The sequence below is a fragment of the Fusarium phalaenopsidis genome, assembly GCF_050370095.1.
Source record: "Fusarium phalaenopsidis strain FUZ10S chromosome Unknown contig_32292, whole genome shotgun sequence".
NCBI lineage: Eukaryota > Fungi > Ascomycota > Sordariomycetes > Hypocreales > Nectriaceae > Fusarium > Fusarium phalaenopsidis.
Genome location: NW_028145410.1, coordinates 3,686,288 through 3,705,940, shown reverse-complemented (window position 1 = coordinate 3,705,940; position 19,653 = coordinate 3,686,288). Strand labels below are relative to the sequence as shown.

Here is a 19,653-nt window from a genome sequence, read left to right as displayed (position 1 = left end):
TTATAGAACCAGTTATGCGCCAGCATTGCTGTTATCATCAAGCATGGAAGAACAACCCTGTCATGTCATCACTCAACGGCCAGGTCTGAAGTCCAGCATAGCAGGCTTAACGAATGAATTAACAGAACTCAATGCTTTAAAATACATGCTACTTATTCGCTCAAATGGACAGGCTTATTTCTTAGACTCCTCATCGGTTGAGTTGTCGGAAATGTTCAACCCCTTCTCATGCTCAGCATCAGTTACAGCATTCGAGTTGTACTCCTCCGCGCCCATGTCCACAATAATCGGGCCCTTGAAGTGCTTCCTGGCATAAACAAGGTACCAAATGCCACTGATTGCTCCGAATCCAGCAAAAACAACGCTGGCGTAGTTCATTGATGAAGGTGTAACTGGCAACGAGACGGGCATGCAGAAGATGACAACGGCGAGGCAGATCCAAACGAGACTGATGTAGTTCAAAACGTAACCCAGCTTTCCAAGGGGGAATGGGGAAGATCGCACGGCTTGTCGTCCTCGAACCACGCTGACCAGGATAGGAACACAGTATGAAGCCGAGAGACAGATGGTTGCGACACCGGTGAAGGAGCCAAAGGCGGCAGACGAGCCGAAGTAGATGCATCCCAGGAGACAATCGACGGCGGTGGAAAGGATGATGGCCCACAGAGGGACGTCGAGGGTCTTGTTGACCTTGGCCCACAGGTTTCCAGGGATTCCACCATCTCGGGCAAAGGCATAAGTGCAGCGAGAAGCAGCGGTAAGAGCGCCAACGCCAGCAAAGAGCCAGATTCCGAGAATCAAGAAGAGCAGGCCGAAGCCTCCGGCTGCAGAGCCTGTGACGGTCTTGAAGAGGAGTCCGATCGGTTGGCTACTGGCGAGGAGGGCGGTGACGTCGGGGAGAACGAAGAGGACGGGGACGAGATATACAACTCCGGTGAGGCCGGCTGCGACGACGGATAGGACCATGGCCTTGGGTACTTCGCGTTCGGGGTTTTGGACTTCTTCGCACATGGCGGCTACCATTCCGTATCCTGTAAGAGTGTACGCAGCTACAACGTTGTCAGTACAAGAATGAGAGCAGGGTCCAAAACGTCGACTTACCTTGCAGCAGTCCAACAAAGAAGGACCAACCACCTGGCCATCCACTGGCGGACGCGTCAAAGTGGCCAAAGACAAAGTCAGCGGATCTCCTGGTGTCGGCCATGACGAGGAGTGTAACGAGGATGATGACAACGCTGGCTCCGGTCCAGTAGATACAAAGCTTGTTGAAGAGGTCGAGATACTTGGATCCAAACGCGTTGATGAGGGCAGCAACCAACATGACCGCCCAGAAGCATAGGACAGTTTGCCATTCGTTAGGGACAAAGTCTTCGTTGAAAATAGTGATGGCGCTGAGAATCAACTGGGCGCCTGAAAAGTTGATAGACAGCGTAACGGTCCAGTTACCCACCAATGTCATCCAGCCATCGATGAAGCTAACGGCCGGTGCATATTTGGGAGTACTGAGGATCGCAGACCAGTAATAGACACCTCCAGCCGTTGGATAGACAGCGCAGATTTCAGCTAGTGATGCGGCAATACTGAGAGAGATCAAGGAGACCAAGACCCAGCCCCAGATGATGGTAACAGCTTGGCCGTTGACAAGGGTGATGTAGAATGTTGTTGACAGGCCAAAGGGAACAGCCATAATTGCAAAAGACATGCCGAGAATGCTCATCATGCTGAGAGTCTTGGGCAGCTCAGCGGCATACCCCAATTGGGTGGATGACCCCATGGTGATTGGGTTGAGGTTGTGGGTGGCAGGTGCCAAGACAAGATAGGGGACTAGAATGCCCAGCGCCAAGAAAGGAGGCTGCGAATGGAATTCAGGAACTCGAAATAGGGGGGGACTAGAAGGTCCAACGATCAGAGAAAGGGTATCAATAGAATTAGTTGGTAAAGTAGTACAGTTATTCCGAGGTGATCAGGCCCTCACGAGAATAAAAGAAGAAAGCAAAAACAAAAAACAAGGCGAGATACGACGCATTTTAGCCAAGGCATCAGCATCCAAGCTCCCTCCCCCAGGAGCCGGATGACGCCGTCTAGAACAAGGCATGGAACCACCCACGCTCGTGGCGTGCATGGGTTCGGGGCTGAAAACGCGGGGGAACAGGGATAAACCATCAAGACTAATGTCAGAGGACGATAGGGGTTTGGCAACTTGTTTAGCTTCATCCGTGGGAGACAGCCAATTGCGGGCGTTGCCGCGCTGATAGAGTTGCCAACCGCGGTCCGCATTTCCGGGGGGGTGTTGTCAGATATCTAGAAACGTTAACAAATGGACATTTGAAACTAAAGGTAATACCCACGCGACGAGATACGCATTGACTCCTCTTAGATAGCGGGTTGGCCGGGACGGAGCCCATTCGGTTTCGATGCTACTCGACCCGCTTTACGTGTGATTAGCTGGAGCAGCAATGACCACCTGTTGTATGCGAGCCGCGGCTCAGGAGGAGCAGGGTTTCAAGAGGTCTGATAAGCGAGCCGCGATGCCGCCCTTCCATCAGGTTGGGTCTCTGGGACTGGGCTTCCTTGGGCTCGTTCCAAGGGGCGATATATGCATTGATCGATCATGAGCCTATTCGCATGATGAGGTGCTAATAAAGTCAAAGGTAATTATTTCCTGTTCGAGCAAAACCAGCTGATAAGACTCCGGAAGTTCGGACCTTCTGGTTCTTCTTGGGAACTTTTGATCATCTGGCGCATATCCAAGTTTCGATTGGAGTTTTAAGCATCTTTCCCGGTAAGCCTTCAGCCTATTCTTTCAACTACGAAGAGGCTGTCACTCCTTCTAAATAAGTTGCGGGAGATTGAAAATGGCTGAGAATGGCTTCTGCGCTCAAAGAGCCAATTTACCCCTTAAGATCTAGGGTAGCGACGAAGAGCGCGCTTCTCTGTAAACACTGGCAATATTCAAGGTAAAGGCTATTCTCGACACGATAATCAGTCTCTCTCATTGGTTGTTATTCTTGCCTGCTATCATATGAGCGCTACGCATGATAATCATTGGCGCGAAATCGAGGGAACCGCCTCGGGCACGTCGACTGATGTGACCGGCTAGCCTCGAGTGGGAATTACTCAAGTGCTTGAATGGAGATAACACGTACCAAAACACATGATAATTTGAAGAATGGGTAGCTAGTTAACCGATACTGGTAAATGAAACAACAAAACTCGAAGTGTAAGGAACAATAATTCATGTGCATTCATGGCCATCTTTTTCATAGAGTCGCTCAAACAGAAGAAACAATCAAATGAAAACCCTTGTCTCAAGCACCATACTGCTCCTGCCACTTCATGAGCATCTCGACAGAAATGTCATTGCCTCCACAAACGCAGAGCACAACAGTTGCATCTGGGCCCAACTCGCGGCCCATCAGCTTCTCCAACAGCTGGTCTTCACACAGCCTGATGGCGATTCCGGCTGTCAGCTCGACCATCAACCGCTCATGACGGGCCAGGGTCAGGCAACCCTTTGCTGCTTCGCCATCAGGGAGTACGGCGTTGATCACTTGCGGTCTCTGGGCATATTCAAAAGTCTTCTTCGAGACAGTTGCGACACCGAGGCTTCTAGCCGCCGACGTGATCTTGTCCATGGTGATGACCCTCTTGGCTTGGAGTGATCTAGAAAGGGAGTCTGCACCCTCGGTCTCAAGGGCTAGGACGGTAACATCGTCAGTCCAGCCCAAGCTATCGAGAGACTGGCAGATTCCGTTCATCAAACCACCGCCACCGACACTGCAGACGACAGCATCAGGCTTCTCGCCATTCATCTGTGCTGCAATCTCGTGCATCACAGTAGAGTTTCCCTCCCAGATATCAGGGTGGTCAAAGGGAGGCACGTAGACAGCCTCTGGGTCTGAGGCCAGGACAACCGACTTGAGGTACTTGTCGGCATCCATGACACTAAGACCATGCTGGATGACCTCGCTAGCACCCTCAGCGTGTAGTCTCGCGATCAGCGCAGGGCTGGTTGTAGTTGGGACGACGACCGAGGCTTCGTAACCGAGGGATCGGGCAGCAACAACGCAGGCGATGCCTGCATTGCCACCTGAAGAGGCATAGAAGTGTGGTCGTCTGCCGACCTCTTCACTCTCGCGGATACGGTGGAGGAGGTAGTTGCCAATGCCTCTGGACTTGAAGGAGCCCGAGGGCTGGAGGTTGTCGAGCTTGAGGAGTACTCTACTTCTACGATTTAGAAATCTGGGCTTTACATGCAGGAAAATGGGACAGGTGGGATATTTTGTGAGATAGGAATTATTGATGGAAGGGGATTGGGATAAAGAAAATTGAGCATTGTTCAACGTACCATCCCGCAGTCTTGGAGAGGTGAGGAGACTTGATGAGGGGGGTTGTGACCCAGGGTTGACGGCGGTCGATAGTCATGTTGAACTAATTGAAGAGGAGAGGAGAGTATGTTGAATTGATTGAGGTTGTTCTGCTTCAAAGTCATGGTAGATTAGATCGCGAGGACGTGGTCACTTATACCACGTTCTCACCATCTCGAGATTTGGGGGTGCATAATGCCAGATGCCGATCCACAACCCGAATGGATTCGATTGATAACAAAATCTCCCCCGAAGTCGCAGTACTAATGCAGTACCTACTCGTGTAGGCAATGATCACGTACTCATAGAGGTTCTGAATACGTACTGAGGTGGTGGCTGCGTTGCGTGTGCCATCAAGCTCCCATCGTGATGCCCTCGCCAGCATCACCAATAGCAACCATTATGTCATGGGATGGATCGGTTAGCACACCCCGAACAGAACCCCGGCTGGGGAGACATCTCCGGTTGGAGCTCCGATGGACGGTCTCGGCCCCTGGGAAAAAAAGACTAGACACAACGTGCTTTAGCTGCAGTAGTCACGCAGCAGTTTCATTGCCGACCACCTGATTCGCGATTTGACTCGGTGACATGTTGACTCGGTGAAGACGCACAAGAAATTCGCGTACCTTTTTTTTTTTATCTGGCGGTCCCTTTCACCGAGTCAATGGGCGATAATTTCCCGCAACTACTTTTCACCGAGTCACTGGGTCCGCCCTGAGAGACCCTTGCACGTGCCCTGATCCTTCTGGAACTAGCCCCCGATGGTTCTCTGAGGCCGGCTTGTACCTCTTTGTACCTCGATGTACCCCCCGGCAGAGGCTTCTCGTTGTCATGATTCCTTGCCGCCGGGAGGGACATAGTTAAGCCGCATGCTTGGCTTGGCCCTCGGGCCATGACCGCCGACGCCACCATGGATGTTATCTTTAAAATTTGTCTGCGGCGCACGTCTTATACCGTCTCTCACAGCTTCAGGGAGTGACCATCTTTGATCTCTACATCTTCCATACCGGCTGAGACGACTCCAACAGCCCATCATGATGTCGGCTTCTCGTCTCGGACAGCGGCTCTGCCGTCAGTCTCGCCGTGTCAACGTCAACACCCTCCAGCCACGTCTCACTCAGTCCCTCCGTCTGACGGGCAGCAGACCATTCTCACTGTCTGTGCCTCTCGCCCAGGCCTCTCCCCATCGCTTCGTCGACTCCCAGACCAGCACTCAGCTTGTCGAGCATGAGCTCTTCTCGCGGAGGCACATTGGCAGCGAGTCGGCCGAGCAGCAGGAGATGCTCAAGGTCCTCGACCCGCCCGTGAGCTCCATGGAGGAGTTCCTCGAGCAGACCATCCCCCCACAGGTCCGGAGGAAGCAGAAGGGCCTCAACCTCGTTGAGCAGTGGGAGGAGTCTGGTGCTGAGACTTCTGTGCCTCCCAATGGCCGCTCCGAGGCCTTTATCCAGAAGCAGATGCGCAAGCTGGGCAACAACAACACCGTCTACGAGTCTTTCATTGGCGCTGGATACTATGGTACCCAGGTCCCTGCTGTTATCCAGCGCAATGTTCTGGAGAACCCTGCCTGGTACACCAGCTACACGCCCTACCAGGCTGAGATCAGCCAGGGTCGTCTGCAGTCCCTGCTCAACTTCCAGACCCTTATCACCGACCTCACTGGCCTTGACATCGCCAATGCCTCCGTTCTTGATGAGGCTACTGCCGCCGCCGAGGCCATGACCATGTCCATGGCCAACGCTCCTCGCGCCAAGGGCAAGAAGACCTTTGTCGTCTCCGAGACCTGCCACCCACAGACCCTTGCTGTCCTTCAGTCGCGAGCTGAGGGTTTCGGAATTGACCTTGTCATTGGTGACGTGCTTGCCGACAACAGCAAGCTCGTCAGGGAGGCCGAGGGCACCCTTATCGGCGCTCTCGTCCAGTACCCCGACACCAACGGCGGTGTCCACGATTACCAGCAGCTCGCCGACATTGTCCACGAGAAGAAGGCCCTCCTCAGCGCCGCCACCGACCTGCTCGCCCTGACCATCCTCAAGTCCCCGGGTGAGTTTGGTGCCGACATCGCCATTGGCAACTCCCAGCGTCTTGGTGTCCCTCTGGGGTATGGTGGTCCTCATGCCGCCTTCTTCGCCACCTCGGAGAAGTACAAGCGCAAGATCCCCGGTCGTCTCGTTGGTGTTTCCAAGGATCGACTTGGCAAGCCCGCTCTCCGTCTCGCTCTCCAGACCCGTGAGCAGCACATTCGACGAGAGAAGGCCACCAGCAACATCTGCACTGCCCAGGCTCTTCTGGCCAACATGTCTGCCTTTTATGCCATCTACCACGGACCCAAGGGTCTCAAGACCATTGCCCAGGACATCTGGGGCAAGACTCGTCTTGCTCAGAGCCTCATCCTCGAGAAGGGCGAGTTCAAGCTCCACACCGACGGTCTCCGTGAGGACGGTTCTGTTCTGTTCGACACTGTTACCCTCCAGGCCTCCCCCGAGACCATCGCCAAGGTCCATGAGAAGGCTTCCCTCCAGAGCATCAACCTTCGCCGGGTTGCCGAGGACAAGGTCGGCTTCTCCCTGCACGAGGGTGTGACCCTGGAGAGCCTTGGCAACCTTGTCAAGTGCTTCGGTGTCTCTGAGGCCGAGTTCAAGGCCGCTCTCGAGTCTGATTCCGCCAAGTTCCTCAACGACGAGATCCCCTCTGCCCTCCAGCGAAAGTCCTCCTACCTTGAGCAGCCCGTCTTCAACCAGTACCACACTGAGACGGAGCTCCTGCGATACATCTACCTCCTCCAGTCCAAGGATGTTTCTCTGGTGCACTCCATGATTCCCCTGGGTTCCTGCACCATGAAGCTCAACGCCACCACCGAGATGCTTCCCGTCTCTGACCCCGGTATTTCCAACATGCACCCCTTCGCCCCTGTCGAGCAGGCATCTGGCTACCAGGCCCTGATCAGCTCGCTCAGCAAGAACCTGTCCGAGATCACTGGCATGGACGCTACTACTCTCCAGCCCAACTCTGGTGCCCAGGGTGAGTTTGCTGGTCTCCGAGTCATCAAGCGATACCACGAGGCCAAGGAGGGCGGTGAGAAGCGAACCGTCTGCCTGATCCCCGTCTCCGCCCACGGTACCAACCCTGCCAGTGCTGCCATGGCCGGCATGAAGGTTGTCCCCATCAAGTGCGACGGCAAGACTGGTAACCTGGACATTGAGGATCTCAAGGCCAAGTGCGCCAAGCACGCCGACGAGCTGGCCGCCATCATGATCACTTACCCCAGCACCTTCGGTGTCTTTGAGCCCGAGGTCAAGCAGGTGTGCGACCTCGTTCACCAGCACGGTGGTCTCGTCTACATGGACGGTGCCAACATGAACGCCCAGATCGGTCTCTGCAGCCCTGGTGATATTGGCGCTGATGTCTGCCATCTGAACCTCCACAAGACCTTCTGTATCCCCCACGGAGGCGGTGGCCCTGGTGTTGGTCCCATCGCTGTCAAGAAGCACCTTGCCCCCTATCTCCCTGGCCACCCTGAGATCGATCCTCAGCGAGGTGACGCTGCCCGAGCTGAGACTGCTGTTGCTCCTATCAGCGCTGCTCCCTGGGGTAGTGCCTCTATCTTGCCCATCAGCCACACCTACATCCTGATGATGGGTGGCGACGGCCTCACCAAGCAGACTGGCACTGCTCTCCTCAACGCCAACTACATCATGTCTCGCCTTCTGCCCTACTACAAGGTTGTCTACACCAACGCCAACGGACGATGCGCCCACGAGTTCATCCTCGATGTCCGTCCCTTCAAGGAGACTGCCGGTGTCGAGGTTGTCGATATCGCCAAGCGTCTGGCCGACTATGGCTTCCACTCCCCTACCATGAGCTTCCCCGTCTCTGGAACTCTCATGATCGAGCCCACCGAGTCCGAGTCTCGCGCTGAACTCGACCGCTTCTGCGACTCTCTCATCCAGATCCGCAAGGAGATTGCCGACATTGAGTCTGGCAAGACCCCCAGGGAGAACAACCTCCTCAAGAACGCTCCTCACCCCCAGGAGGATCTCGTCTCTTCCGAGTGGGACCGACCTTATAGCCGTGAGGACGCAGCCTACCCCCTGCCCTGGCTGAGGGAGAAGAAGATGTGGCCCTCTGTGGCCCGCGTGGACGATGCTTACGGTGACACCAACCTGTTCTGCACATGCCCACCCGTCGAGGGAAGTGAGAACCTGTAAAGAGAAGAAAAAAGGGAGATAATAGGTTAAACGATAGATGATGGCTTTTAAGATTTGGTAGCGTTTGTTTATTTTGGAAGCGGGAAAAAGATCATATTCAACCATGATGGCTCCTATTGCATGCTTGGAAGGTTACAGTGTTAGAACCTCTTCAACGAAAGGCGAATTGATCTCTGGTTGGCAGAGTTTTGCGATAGCAATAGTTTACTAGATAAAAGTTGAACCAATTCACACAAGTTAAAAAAATTTGCAAGTTAAACAATTCACCAAAGTTAAAAACACCAAAATTGCTTCACCCTTTGATTCATGATGACGCCAACTTGACTGAGGACTTGATATCTATTCGCTTTTAAAAAACACCATTAACCTGACTAAAAAAACACCTAGTGAACCTTTTGCACTCAGTGATCCTTGGTGTGCTCAGCGTAAGCAGCCTCATCCATCAATCCCTCCAGCGCGGAAACGTCCTCGGCCTCAACCTTGATGAGCCATCCCTCACCCTCGGGGTCCTTTCCAAGGTCTGCGGGGGAGTCGTTCAGAGGCTCGTTGACCTCGACGACGGAGCCAGAGACGGGGGCCACAATGTCGGATGCAGACTTGACCGACTCGACGGTACCGAAGGGCTCGCCCTCGGTCGTCTCGTCGCCTGTGGCAGGGAGCTCGACGTAGACGACGTCGCCGAGGGCTTCAGCGGCGTAGTTGGAGATGCCAATTGTGCCTAGAGAGGTCAATTGTTTGAACTTGTTGAGTCAAAGGGTACCTACAGGTCTTGCCGTCATCGGCCAGGTCAATCCACTCGTGGCTCTCAGTGTATCGCCTCTTGAGGACTGTGAAATGTCAGAATAGCTTCTCATGAAAGATCAGGAGGTGCGACTCACGGTTGAGAGAGACTGAAAAGCATCGTCGAGGAGCAATGCTGGCGGCCTTGCAAGCAAAGGCAGTCTGAGGAGCTCGGAGAGCAGAAGACCTCACTCGAGAGGCGGTAGCCCAAGCTTGTCTAGCGATGAATCCCGACATTGTGACTGGTGATGTGTAAAGATTTACAGAGAAGAGGAAGTTTGATGATGGTTTCTTGTTTATTTCTCTGGCATTTGTTTGTCCTGGACATTCAAGTCCACACCTGTCCCAGCAAAGATATGCTCGCGCTCGGGGTTCCTCCGATGTACCTCGGAGTCACTGGCCGACCCGGCAGACCGCCCGGCTCATGTCCAATTAGTGCGTAACGGAGAAGGCGTTTTACGGCACCGAGTTTGGCCCCTGGCTTTTTTTTGCAAGTTGTCATGAATTGAATTGCATTCACATGCGGAGGTTGGAGGGCCCCCACAATCTTCTGAGATCCCCCTCTATCAGGCCATGGGGAAACTTGTGGGTGCCACGCTTACTTGTAGAGGTACTTGTTATCTGCCGAGGAGCGCCTCACCTCTTTGAGACTAACCAATCAGAGACGGTGCCGCGTGCAGCTCGGCCGTTTTCCGCCGCCGAAATCTCTGACCGCGATGCCACTTCCGATGCTCCACTTTGAGGGAGAAGTAGCTGGTACCTGGCACTTTCACTGAGTCAAGTATAGATCTGGTGAGCACGGCCCTTGATGACGCGCTTGGAGGGTTGTGCAACTTTTGCCATCTGAACCCCAGATTGTTGGACATCGTGACCCAACAATGGCTCAAGCGAAGGCCAATTGATGCTCGGCTATGAGTAATTGGGTAATTGCAAACTCGAATTTTATTACGTTGGAGTTTGTTTTCCTGAGGGGTCCGGTGGGAGACGCAGAAACGGTTCCGACAGGGGAGTTGCCGGGTATGACAACGGTGTCATGATCACATCGTTACTCTCCAATACCCAATAATATTCAAGAAGAAAACATGGTGTGGACAAGATTTGCAGCAGAATTATCATGGAGGGTTCAATTACAGACACGAAAGCAGTCAGTTGACACTCGACACGTCAAGATGTTAGATACTCCCGTAGGACAACAGCTACGCCGGCTACACATGCCCAAAGACACACATTAACAATAGAATACTTTTTTGTTAAACGCTCAAGATATCATTATTTTACCTCCATAACCCTGTCTCACGACTGAAGCCAGGGCTGGGGGAATCCGCCAACCCACTCCTCAACCTCCTTTCGCAGCTCGCCAATCTCCTTGACCGAAGATCCATCACCAAGGTACTCAAGGAAGGCCTTGACGGTCTTGGGGTTCTTGGCACCCTTGGCCTCGGCAGCCGCACGGGCGTCCTTGTCCACGGCGATGGTGATCTTGACACCCCGGTCGACAATGTCGGCCACGCGCTTGAAGTCCTCGGCTGTGAAGCCGCGGGTCGTCATGGCGGGTGTGCCCAGACGGAGACCGCCGGGCTTGAGGGCGGAGCGGTCTCCAGGGACCGTGTTCTTGTTGCTCGCGACACCGACGAGCTCGAGAACGCGCTCGACACGGGCGCCGTCGACGCCCTTGGACTTGAGGTCGACGAGCACCAGGTGGTTATCGGTGCCGCCAGAGACAAGCTTGTAGCCCAAGCTAGACAGCTGACCGGAGAGTGCTTGCGCGTTTGTGAGCACTGTCTTTTGGTACTCAGCAAACTCAGGGCTCTTGGCCTGGCGGAGGGCGACAGCGAGGGCGGTGATGGTGTGGTTGTGAGGACCGCCCTGGTGGCCAGGGAAGACGGAGGCGTTGATAGGTCCCTCAAGGTCGTACAGGATCTTGTTGCCCTTCTTATCGGTGCTTCGCACACCCTTGCGGAAGAAGATCATGGCACCTCGAGGTCCTCGAAGGGACTTGTGGGTAGTAGTCGTAACGACATCGGACTTGTCGAAAGGTGAGGGAATCACACCAGCAGCGACAAGGCCAGAGATGTGAGCCATATCAGACAAAAGATATGCGCCAACCTCATCGGCGATGGCACGCATGCGCTCGTAGTCGATAAGGCGAGAGTAGGCAGACGTTCCGGCGATGATGATCTTAGGTCGGTAGAGGATAGCGTTGTCGCGGAGCTTGTCATAGTCGATCAAGCCGGTCTCCTCGTTCAGGCGGTAGGGGAAGGTCTCGAAGTACTTAGACACCATCGAGATCTTCTTGTGGGGCAGCTGGTAACCGTGGGAGAGATGGCCGCCATGAGGAAGGTCGAGACCCATGATGCGCTCATGGGTGTTGAGGAGGGCAGAGTAAGCGTAGAGGTTGGCAGGAGAGCCAGAAAGAGCTGCAAACCATCAGTGTCCTATCCAAGGAAAGCCATTGACAATCACTTACGCTGAACATTGACACCCCACTGCTCAGGGTCAAGACGGAAAGCCTCGAGGGCTCTCTTCTGGCACAGACGCTCGGCCTCGTCAATGTGCTCGTTGCCGCCATAGTATCGAGCGCCGGGGTATCCCTCTGAGTACTTGTTCTGCATGACACTGCCAAGAGCGTCGAGGACGGATCGCGAGGTGAAGTTTTCCGAGGGGATGAGGTTGATGAAGTGGTTCTGGCGCGTCTCTTCCTATATAGAAGTTAGTATATTGTCAATTGAGGTCTGTGGTGATGCTTACGCGCTTCAAGATGGCGTGGATCTCAGGGTCGCCATTCTGAAGAGTAGCACCCAGGAGCTATACACATGTCAGCTATGAATGACCCATGATCTCGTTAAAATCATTCTCACATCTGTTTGAGAAGCAAAAGTTCTCGTAGAGACACGGCTGGCCAGAGACGACTTGCCGCGGAGGCATTGGCCGGTCTGTCGAAGAGCCCTCATGTTGATCATGGCGACGGTATTGTGAGATGGTGAACTAGCTCTTCCAAAAGACAAAGACAGCTTCAACCAATCTTCAAGAGCAGCTTATCATCTAATAAGAAAAGAAAAAGAACATGTCCGAGACAAAAGGTCCCACATCATGTACCGTAGCCCAACCCGGCCATCTCTCTTGCGCCGCCGCCGGATCATGAGTACCTCCCAAGACAATCAATCGCGATTGTCACCGAGTTAAACAACGTCACCGAGTCACAGTCTGGAGGAATGGAAGTCCGGGAGGGTGCCCCACTCGCGCTCCGAGGCTTTGCGTTAGTGTGGGTTTGAGCCGGAAGTGAGCTACCTTGAGGTACCTGAGAGATCCAAGGGAGCGTCTAGACCCGCCATGGCTTGCGCCCCTAGAACGGCTCTGGAAGGACAAACAGGAAGCTCGGCGTTCTGGTCTAGGGTAGATAGCTCGCCTCACTTCTTGCTGATGCTCCGGTTAGCGCCCAGGGATCCTGGCCTCCACTCACAGGTCATACATCTCCCCATACGTAATAACCGTATCTACCAAGAACTGACGAGCAGTTCCCCCACTGCCCAAACACCTCCACTCGCTTGTCTGGCCCCCCGGAGGTCCCATCCGACATACGGCGTTCGCTCGCCATCAAACCGCGCGCTGCTGCTCGACCAAGCAAGCAAGATCCCAAGGGCCACCCCTTGCTTGGCTTCTACCTACGGGTGTGGCAAAAGGGCCTACCTCGTGCAGGCAGGCCGGGACATGCGCTGCTGCGTCCCCCAGATCCTGTATCTGTCAACCCACTCTTCCTCTCCGGCATGCGGCCCATGCCCATCATCCGGAGCAGGACGGGCTGCTTCACTTGCCGTCGTCGCAAGAAGAAGTGCGATGAGAAGAAGCCCGTGTGCAGCGGCTGCAAGCGCAACAAGCTCGAGTGTCACTGGCCCGAGCCGACTAACAATAACAACAACAACTCCTCTTCATCATCGTCTCAGCCGCGAACTAGCAAGGCCAGTGCCTCGGTCGCCCCGGACTCGGCGTCGGCGGGTATCCATCGTCAAGTTCAGGTTCAGACTGAGCGCCGTTCCTTCTCGCAGCCTCTCCAGCATCGCCGGCAGCAGACCGAGCTTGAATCGGACCATGAGCCGGAGCCCGAGCGGGACCCGGAGGACCAGCCGACGATTGTCGTCTCCGCCTCGTCACATCCCGGCTTGCTCCAGAACGGGCCCAGTCCCCCTGACGACACTTCCCCGACATCTGATGATGCCCACATGATAGATGCCGAGGCTGATGACGAGGCTGAGGATCAAGGTCAACCTTCACCTTCTGCATCAACCACAACATCGTCAGCCAGCTCGTCAGACTCACCAACCACTATACTTCCCGCTGCCAGGTATGATCGAGATGTCACCAACGCTCTCGCCCTGGCCGTCGCATCAGCCGGGCCATCAGATGCAGGTTTCACCATGAACGGCGGCATCCCCATGCCAATGTCGATGCTGCCTCAGCAAGGCCACCATTCATACGAGCTACTCAGTTACTACCTAGCACGGACAGCCAACAGCATGGGCAACGGCTCAACAGATGTCAACCCCTTTATCGCCAAGCTCATCCCGCTGGCCTTCTCCAAACCTCTAGTCTTACAACTCATCCTCGCTCAGAGTGCTGCTCATCGTCAGGCATCAGCTGAGCCGCTCCCAACTGATGAGGTCGCCCAGAGATACTATACGGACTCGTTGCGTATGTTTAGGAATGTCGTCGATGAATATGTCTCTGGGAACGCTGAGAATACTCTCGTCTTGACTGTCGGGAGTCTCATCATGTGCTTGACCGAGGTCTGCAATGCCCGCAGCTTCTCATTAATCGCTAGATACTGACACTGCCGCAGGTCGCTAAAGGAGATATTCACGGCACCATTTTTGACCATCTTACAGCCTCCAAGTCATTAGTGAGCACGTTACTCACTGGGGGCCAAACTGAACCGTACGGCGACTTGCCGGATTTTCTTATCGAGTACTACATGCATATGGCAGCCACCAGCATGATCTCCATCGATCCCCAGTACAACTCGCAATCACTACTAAGTCCGGACATTGAGTTTCGAGCCAGAGAGCTCGTCACTCGGAAATATGTCGGTCAGCTATGCGGGTGTTGGCTGGAACTACTCATTCTCATCTCCCAAATCTTCCATCTCGGACAGAGCATGCTGGCAGTCGTAGATGGACAAACAGTTCCCCCAAGCCCCGACAGTATCGTCAACTTTTCCTTCCTCCAGTCACAGGTCATGGGTTTCTTCCCTGACCCTTCAGTCAGTCCCTACTCGCGACTCGCCGGCCTGGTATGGAAGCAGGCTGTCCTGCTCTACCTCTGGTCGGTGCTGGGCACACCTCAACCACAAGCCAACAACAGTGTCCACAAGGCTTTGATGGATTCCGCCGTCGCAGAAGCAATCACATTACTCGACCAGTTTCCTGCCAGCGAGAGGATAAACACAAGTCTCTGCTGGCCCCTTGCCGTCATCGGCTGCTGCACGTCAGACCCGATTGTCCAGCAGGTTCTAAGGGACCGACTGCAGACTATGCTGGACACTATCGGGCTAGGGAACATGAGACAAACTCTGGTGCTGCTGGAGCATATCTGGCGGGAGCCGCTGGAGCAGGTCAGCCCTTGGACTTTGTGCAGGGCGATGCGGGAGCACCAGATCTGGATATCATTTGCGTGAGACAAGAAGCGCAGAGTTCTATCCTCTTTACCAAAGGCTAAAGGTTCCTGGGTTTGTGTCGCATGCACTTGCAGTGACTGGCTCGTGCGGTGCCCAGTGTCGAGTGGCCAGATCATGGACCTTGAGGCCTTGCCATCGCTGACCAGGAACGCTCGTCTTCCAAAACACCTGCCGAGAAAGACAGGCGTTAGATGTCGCATCTCCCGCCTTGCCATAAACAAGTTGTTTCATTGGATAGTGGATGCCGTCAAACAGCTACTGGAGCAGTGGAGCAACTATTGGCCACCATAGCTACAGCCTCACAGCGGCTCTTGGTCACGCTACAGCAGCTGTGCCAACCCTGAGTGAGTGTATTGATAACGGTACCCGAGCTACCGTTGAGAATTGCGTCTTTACGGCTCAGCGTAGGCGCGTTCTCAGTTACCATGCCGAGCGTCGCGACATGAAGGACAATGGTGCTCAGTTGGATCGCCAGGACCAAGGACCTTGGATACTTATATGATGGTTTTGGCAAAGGGAAGAGACATTTTTGGATGTAAATATATAGCCCGTATCAGTACATAATAGATAATGTATACCCTTGGACGTGCGACTGATGTGATGGGATGAGACGGGCAGTGTCACCAAAGCAGCTATGTGACCGAGACAATAGTCCTTCTATTCCTGTTCTATGCTCATCAAACTCATAAAATGACATGATCAACTCTCAACATCATCGCTCACAGCAAAAACTCCCAAATCTTGGAAGACACAAGTACTCCATCGTGCGCCGCCCGAGCTCTCGTGATGCCCTCCTCGTACATGTCCTTGTCAAAGATCTTTTGCTGATACCTCGCCTCCATAATCTCCGACATGATAAAGTCGTCAAACTCGGGGTGCGCCTGGAAGGAAATGATGCGGCCTGGCTCGTAGAGGCCTTGGACCTCGCATCGAGGGCTGCTACCTAGGCTGACGAGGCCCTTGGGGACATCCAGGACGGCGTCTCGGTGCATTTGATGCAGGCCCTGTTGCGGTTAGTGCATAGAGATTAAGTGGAGGATGCTAAGGCATACGAGTGATGAAACGCCCAGCAGCTTCTGGCCCGTCTCGTTGAGGTTGATCCTGTCAACGCAGATCTCCCATCCTCCCGGGCTCAGCCCAACGTTTGCGCCCAGCGCCCGGCCGATAATCTGATGACCGAAGCAAATACCGACAATCGGCTTCTTTGTAGTCGTGTATACCTTGCTGACAAAGTCGACCAGCTTCAAAATCCAAGGGTCATCGTGGAAAGCAGTGAACTCTGTAAAGGTCAGCTTGCGCAACTCCGAGACAAGTAGATATGGCACGCACTGCTTCCAGTCAACAAGAAGCCATCCACATCATCGATGTTGGGATACTCTTGGGCTGTGACGACATCCCATTTGCTCAGGTCAAGGCTCACGTCGCTTCCCTTCTCACCCAGACCATCGAGGCCCTTGAGAAGAAGGTCCCGAAAGATGTTTCCGTATGAGCCACGCGAAGCGTTGACAGAGGGAAAGGGAGTATCACACTCCAACACAGCAAGTCGAAAGGTGCGCGTCATCGTTACCCGAATATCTCAAGAGAAGTGCTAGAAAGGTTATCCTGCCCTCCAACATTCAAGGCAGCCCTACCCCGGGCCTTTAATCAAGCACCCCTCCTTCTGCCGGCCTTCGGAGGCCGTTGGACAATAGCCGCCCCGACCGCCGGCATTTGTAATTCGGGTTGTCCTCGTTAGGAAGAATCGCGAGAGCGGAAAACGACCTCATTGGATTGGCTTTATCTCTTTCGGTCCGCCGTTTGCCGCGACTCCACATCGAACCCCGTGTCACGCCTTCGAACCCGGGGGAAGATGAGATTAAGCGCGGAGATTGCAGGGCTTAGTTTACGATATCAAGATTGCGGGGGAGTATTAGCTCTGAGTCACGGTACACGTGGTCTCTCGAGGTTGTCCTGTAGAAATCGAGATGTGGGAGGAGCGCGCTATCAGGTTCATGTCTGAGGCGCGCCAAGTTGGGGACATGGCTAATAGAGAGCTAGGCGGTTCCATTCATGTCCAAGTCTTTTCAATAGACGGAGAGGAACAACATATTTGCAACGTATCCGCACAGACAAGGAACACAGCCCTAGATTCTGGAGGGGAGAGGTAACTGACCGACAAGTTTACTAAACGGGCGACATGACAAAAAGAATCGCGAAGCATTGAATGATGCTGAATATCTGGATATATTCTGTGCAAATGAGAAGATACGGCGGCACTGGTATCGCAGAATGACGTCAGGTTGGACGTTCTACGAAATAGTGTCCAAGTTAAACCTAGTCCGAGAAGCATTGCATTGCATAGCGGATACACAGGGTATTGTGGACTTGGATAATCGACTGCTAGGACTTGTAAGCTATAGAAACCTGTGTACTATGGGATATATGATCATTTTAATGACAATCTGGGGGGGTTGCAGTGTCTCGAGGGCGGTCATCGTAAACTTTCCCTCGTTCTCATGGCATCAAGCAGAGGGCAACATAGCTGGAAATGGATTTTTCACATCCTCACTGATCGCATATAATGGGCTATTCTAGTTTCTGGGTCTGAAAATGGTATTCATCAAAAAGTGGTCAAAGGGGAATCAAGATAGTTACCCTATCCAGAGTCGTATTGACTGATGTAGGGTTGAATGTTCACCTGGAGACACTGACCGAATAGCCTTGAGGTCCATCGCGGCTTTCCCTAAAATAGAAGCCCATTGTCTATCGCCTTTATCTCTGCCATGTGCCCCATGACTTGGTGCTGATTTGGGGGCAGGGTTGGGAGCACCAACAAAGCCAGAACGAACAAAGGGATGAAGGATGTCCACTATGCCACAGCGAAGATATCGAAAGACGTGTGTTTTTATGCCCTCAAATAAACCAGAGATTGTAACAAAGAGATGATTTGAGGCGTGGGATAAGCCAGATATATCACCCGAAGTGGTACGGTTTCTGAACAACACTACGCAACGCAACGCAATCTGAATCTCTAACAACCAATTTCAACATGTCAAGCTCAGGTTCCGAAGATCTGATGCCCATTCAAGCACCCCTCTGCAAGAGACATTTCAAAAAGTATGCACGGCGTCAGATAGAACTCGAGGTTGAAGCAGACAGCGCTATAAAACCTGAGAAGAAAATCGAGGAGCCTCCGCAGCCAACCCGGATTCAGCCAAGACGAGCCGTAAAAGACAGATACTTACGGACCACGACAGAGACCAAGAAAAGAAAGGCCCATGAGGCATTCACTGAGTCAAAGAGGGAAAGTACACGGACGGAGGACGAGTTGGAAGACAGCGACCCGTGGACCTCGTTTGCGATTTCATTGGATCAGATGGAAACCCGAGCGATCAAACAAGCCAACAGACGCATGCCTCACAACTGTCCATTGGGGCCTGTGCCATGGGTATGCAATCTTTGCGTCGATGAAATCAACAAGTCGTCAAAGGAGGTTTCGCCCCCAAGGAGCCCGCCCATAGCACCGGTGACTGATATGGCTCCCGTTGGCGAACGACTGAAACTTCACCCACGGGGCATTTTGGATAAGGGAGGAAGATCCAAGTTTCGATGTGGGGATATGGATTGTACTATTGATGCTTGTGGGGAGACCATGTTTATGTTTCTATAGTCTTGAAGGGGAAGAGATACCAGCCTGCTGAGGTTGAATCATGGCCTTCGCATGTGCTAAATGATTTCTAGACAATGACCCTTTTTGTTACTGTATCTCTACTATTTCATACGAGCGAGATTGTTCTTCTTTCTGTCTCTGGATGCCCGCCTTGCATCTGCATGTGAAACTTTCTTGGGCGGCCAACGTCGAATTATGTGGCAGTGTGCCCGGATTTCGGAATGTAAAATGCTCTCGGGCTTATGGCTTAGCCAGAAGGCTCCTTTTCTTTTTCCTTTCCATTCGGGAATGCCAGCATGGTGATTCCTAGGGGAATGGCTAGTGGAAAGGGCAATGGGATGGCCGGGTTGGTCATCAGGGCGATGGCCATGGTCTGCTTCATTTGTTGCCGAGCAGCAGGGTCGTGAACGGTCTGAGCTGTACCCTCTGAAGAGGTGCTGGCTCTTTGTGAATTCGAATGGATTGTTCTGCCGCCTCCACGAGTGCCGCGTCGTCGAGGTTGATGTGTTCGCTGGCTGTTGGAGCGAGGGGTTGAGGATGGTTGTTGAGGTTGATTCATGTTTACAGATGCGCCGGCAACGTGTTAGGAAGGTGGCGATATTGAGATTGTAGAGGAATTCATGCTATTGACAGTCTTTAAACGCGAATCTATATACTTGGAGTCATCTTGGGTTGTAACAGCAATCAGGCCATGACAGATTGGTCGTGTCTCGATTGGGTTTCAAGATGTTGCCGAGCTCTGGGGAAATAGATGTGATATAGGTACGGATTGATAACATGCCGCTGTGTTGTTATTCTACCTGTTAAGTGTTTTACTGTGTGTTGCTTCAGTTGTGTTTCAGGGTCCAAGACATGGCTGTCGGACAGGGCTCCATCACTACGTCTTGGCATTACAGCGTCAAACCCAGGTGAAGATTGGGAATGGCTTCAAACCTTCGATAGCAAAGAAAGCTACTGTATACTGAATGATTGATACCAGGC

General features: G+C 53.3%; 7 protein-coding genes across 7 annotated transcripts; 2 read left to right on the top strand and 5 right to left on the bottom strand.

Annotated features, from left to right (window-relative positions):
- Window positions 1–118: 118 nt before the first annotated feature.
- Window positions 119–1,774, bottom strand: LRP88_05388 (uncharacterized protein; the record flags this gene model as incomplete). Its single annotated transcript, XM_083241942.1, has 3 exons — window positions 119–134; window positions 263–1,049; window positions 1,102–1,774. 3 exons carry the CDS (start codon window positions 1,772–1,774, stop codon window positions 119–121), a joined length of 1,476 nt encoding a protein of 491 aa, XP_083103090.1.
- A 1,534-nt stretch (window positions 1,775–3,308) lies between these two features.
- Window positions 3,309–4,425, bottom strand: LRP88_05387 (uncharacterized protein; the record flags this gene model as incomplete). The annotated part of the gene is made up of 2 exons (XM_083241941.1): window positions 3,309–4,224; window positions 4,349–4,425. The coding sequence occupies 2 exons, from the start codon at window positions 4,423–4,425 to the stop codon at window positions 3,309–3,311; spliced, it is 993 nt and encodes a 330-aa protein (XP_083103089.1).
- Window positions 4,426–5,401: 976 nt separating this feature from the next.
- LRP88_05386 (glycine decarboxylase subunit P) lies at window positions 5,402–8,575 on the top strand (the record flags this gene model as incomplete). The annotated part of the gene is made up of 1 exon (XM_083241940.1): window positions 5,402–8,575. One exon carries the CDS (start codon window positions 5,402–5,404, stop codon window positions 8,573–8,575), a length of 3,174 nt encoding a protein of 1,057 aa, XP_083103088.1.
- Window positions 8,576–8,976: 401 nt separating this feature from the next.
- LRP88_05385 (glycine decarboxylase subunit H) lies at window positions 8,977–9,592 on the bottom strand (the record flags this gene model as incomplete). The annotated part of the gene is made up of 3 exons (XM_083241939.1): window positions 8,977–9,260; window positions 9,340–9,402; window positions 9,454–9,592. 3 exons carry the CDS (start codon window positions 9,590–9,592, stop codon window positions 8,977–8,979), a joined length of 486 nt encoding a protein of 161 aa, XP_083103087.1.
- Window positions 9,593–10,648: 1,056 nt separating this feature from the next.
- LRP88_05384 (serine hydroxymethyltransferase) lies at window positions 10,649–12,315 on the bottom strand (the record flags this gene model as incomplete). The annotated part of the gene is made up of 4 exons (XM_083241938.1): window positions 10,649–11,772; window positions 11,823–12,054; window positions 12,104–12,160; window positions 12,214–12,315. The coding sequence occupies 4 exons, from the start codon at window positions 12,313–12,315 to the stop codon at window positions 10,649–10,651; spliced, it is 1,515 nt and encodes a 504-aa protein (XP_083103086.1).
- Window positions 12,316–13,119: 804 nt separating this feature from the next.
- On the top strand, window positions 13,120–15,023 carry LRP88_05383 (transcription factor domain-containing protein; the record flags this gene model as incomplete). The annotated part of the gene is made up of 3 exons (XM_083241937.1): window positions 13,120–13,531; window positions 13,760–14,136; window positions 14,190–15,023. The coding sequence occupies 3 exons, from the start codon at window positions 13,120–13,122 to the stop codon at window positions 15,021–15,023; spliced, it is 1,623 nt and encodes a 540-aa protein (XP_083103085.1).
- Window positions 15,024–15,742: 719 nt separating this feature from the next.
- LRP88_05382 (class I glutamine amidotransferase-like protein) lies at window positions 15,743–16,584 on the bottom strand (the record flags this gene model as incomplete). The annotated part of the gene is made up of 3 exons (XM_083241936.1): window positions 15,743–16,027; window positions 16,076–16,302; window positions 16,353–16,584. The coding sequence occupies 3 exons, from the start codon at window positions 16,582–16,584 to the stop codon at window positions 15,743–15,745; spliced, it is 744 nt and encodes a 247-aa protein (XP_083103084.1).
- Window positions 16,585–19,653: the final 3,069 nt, after the last annotated feature.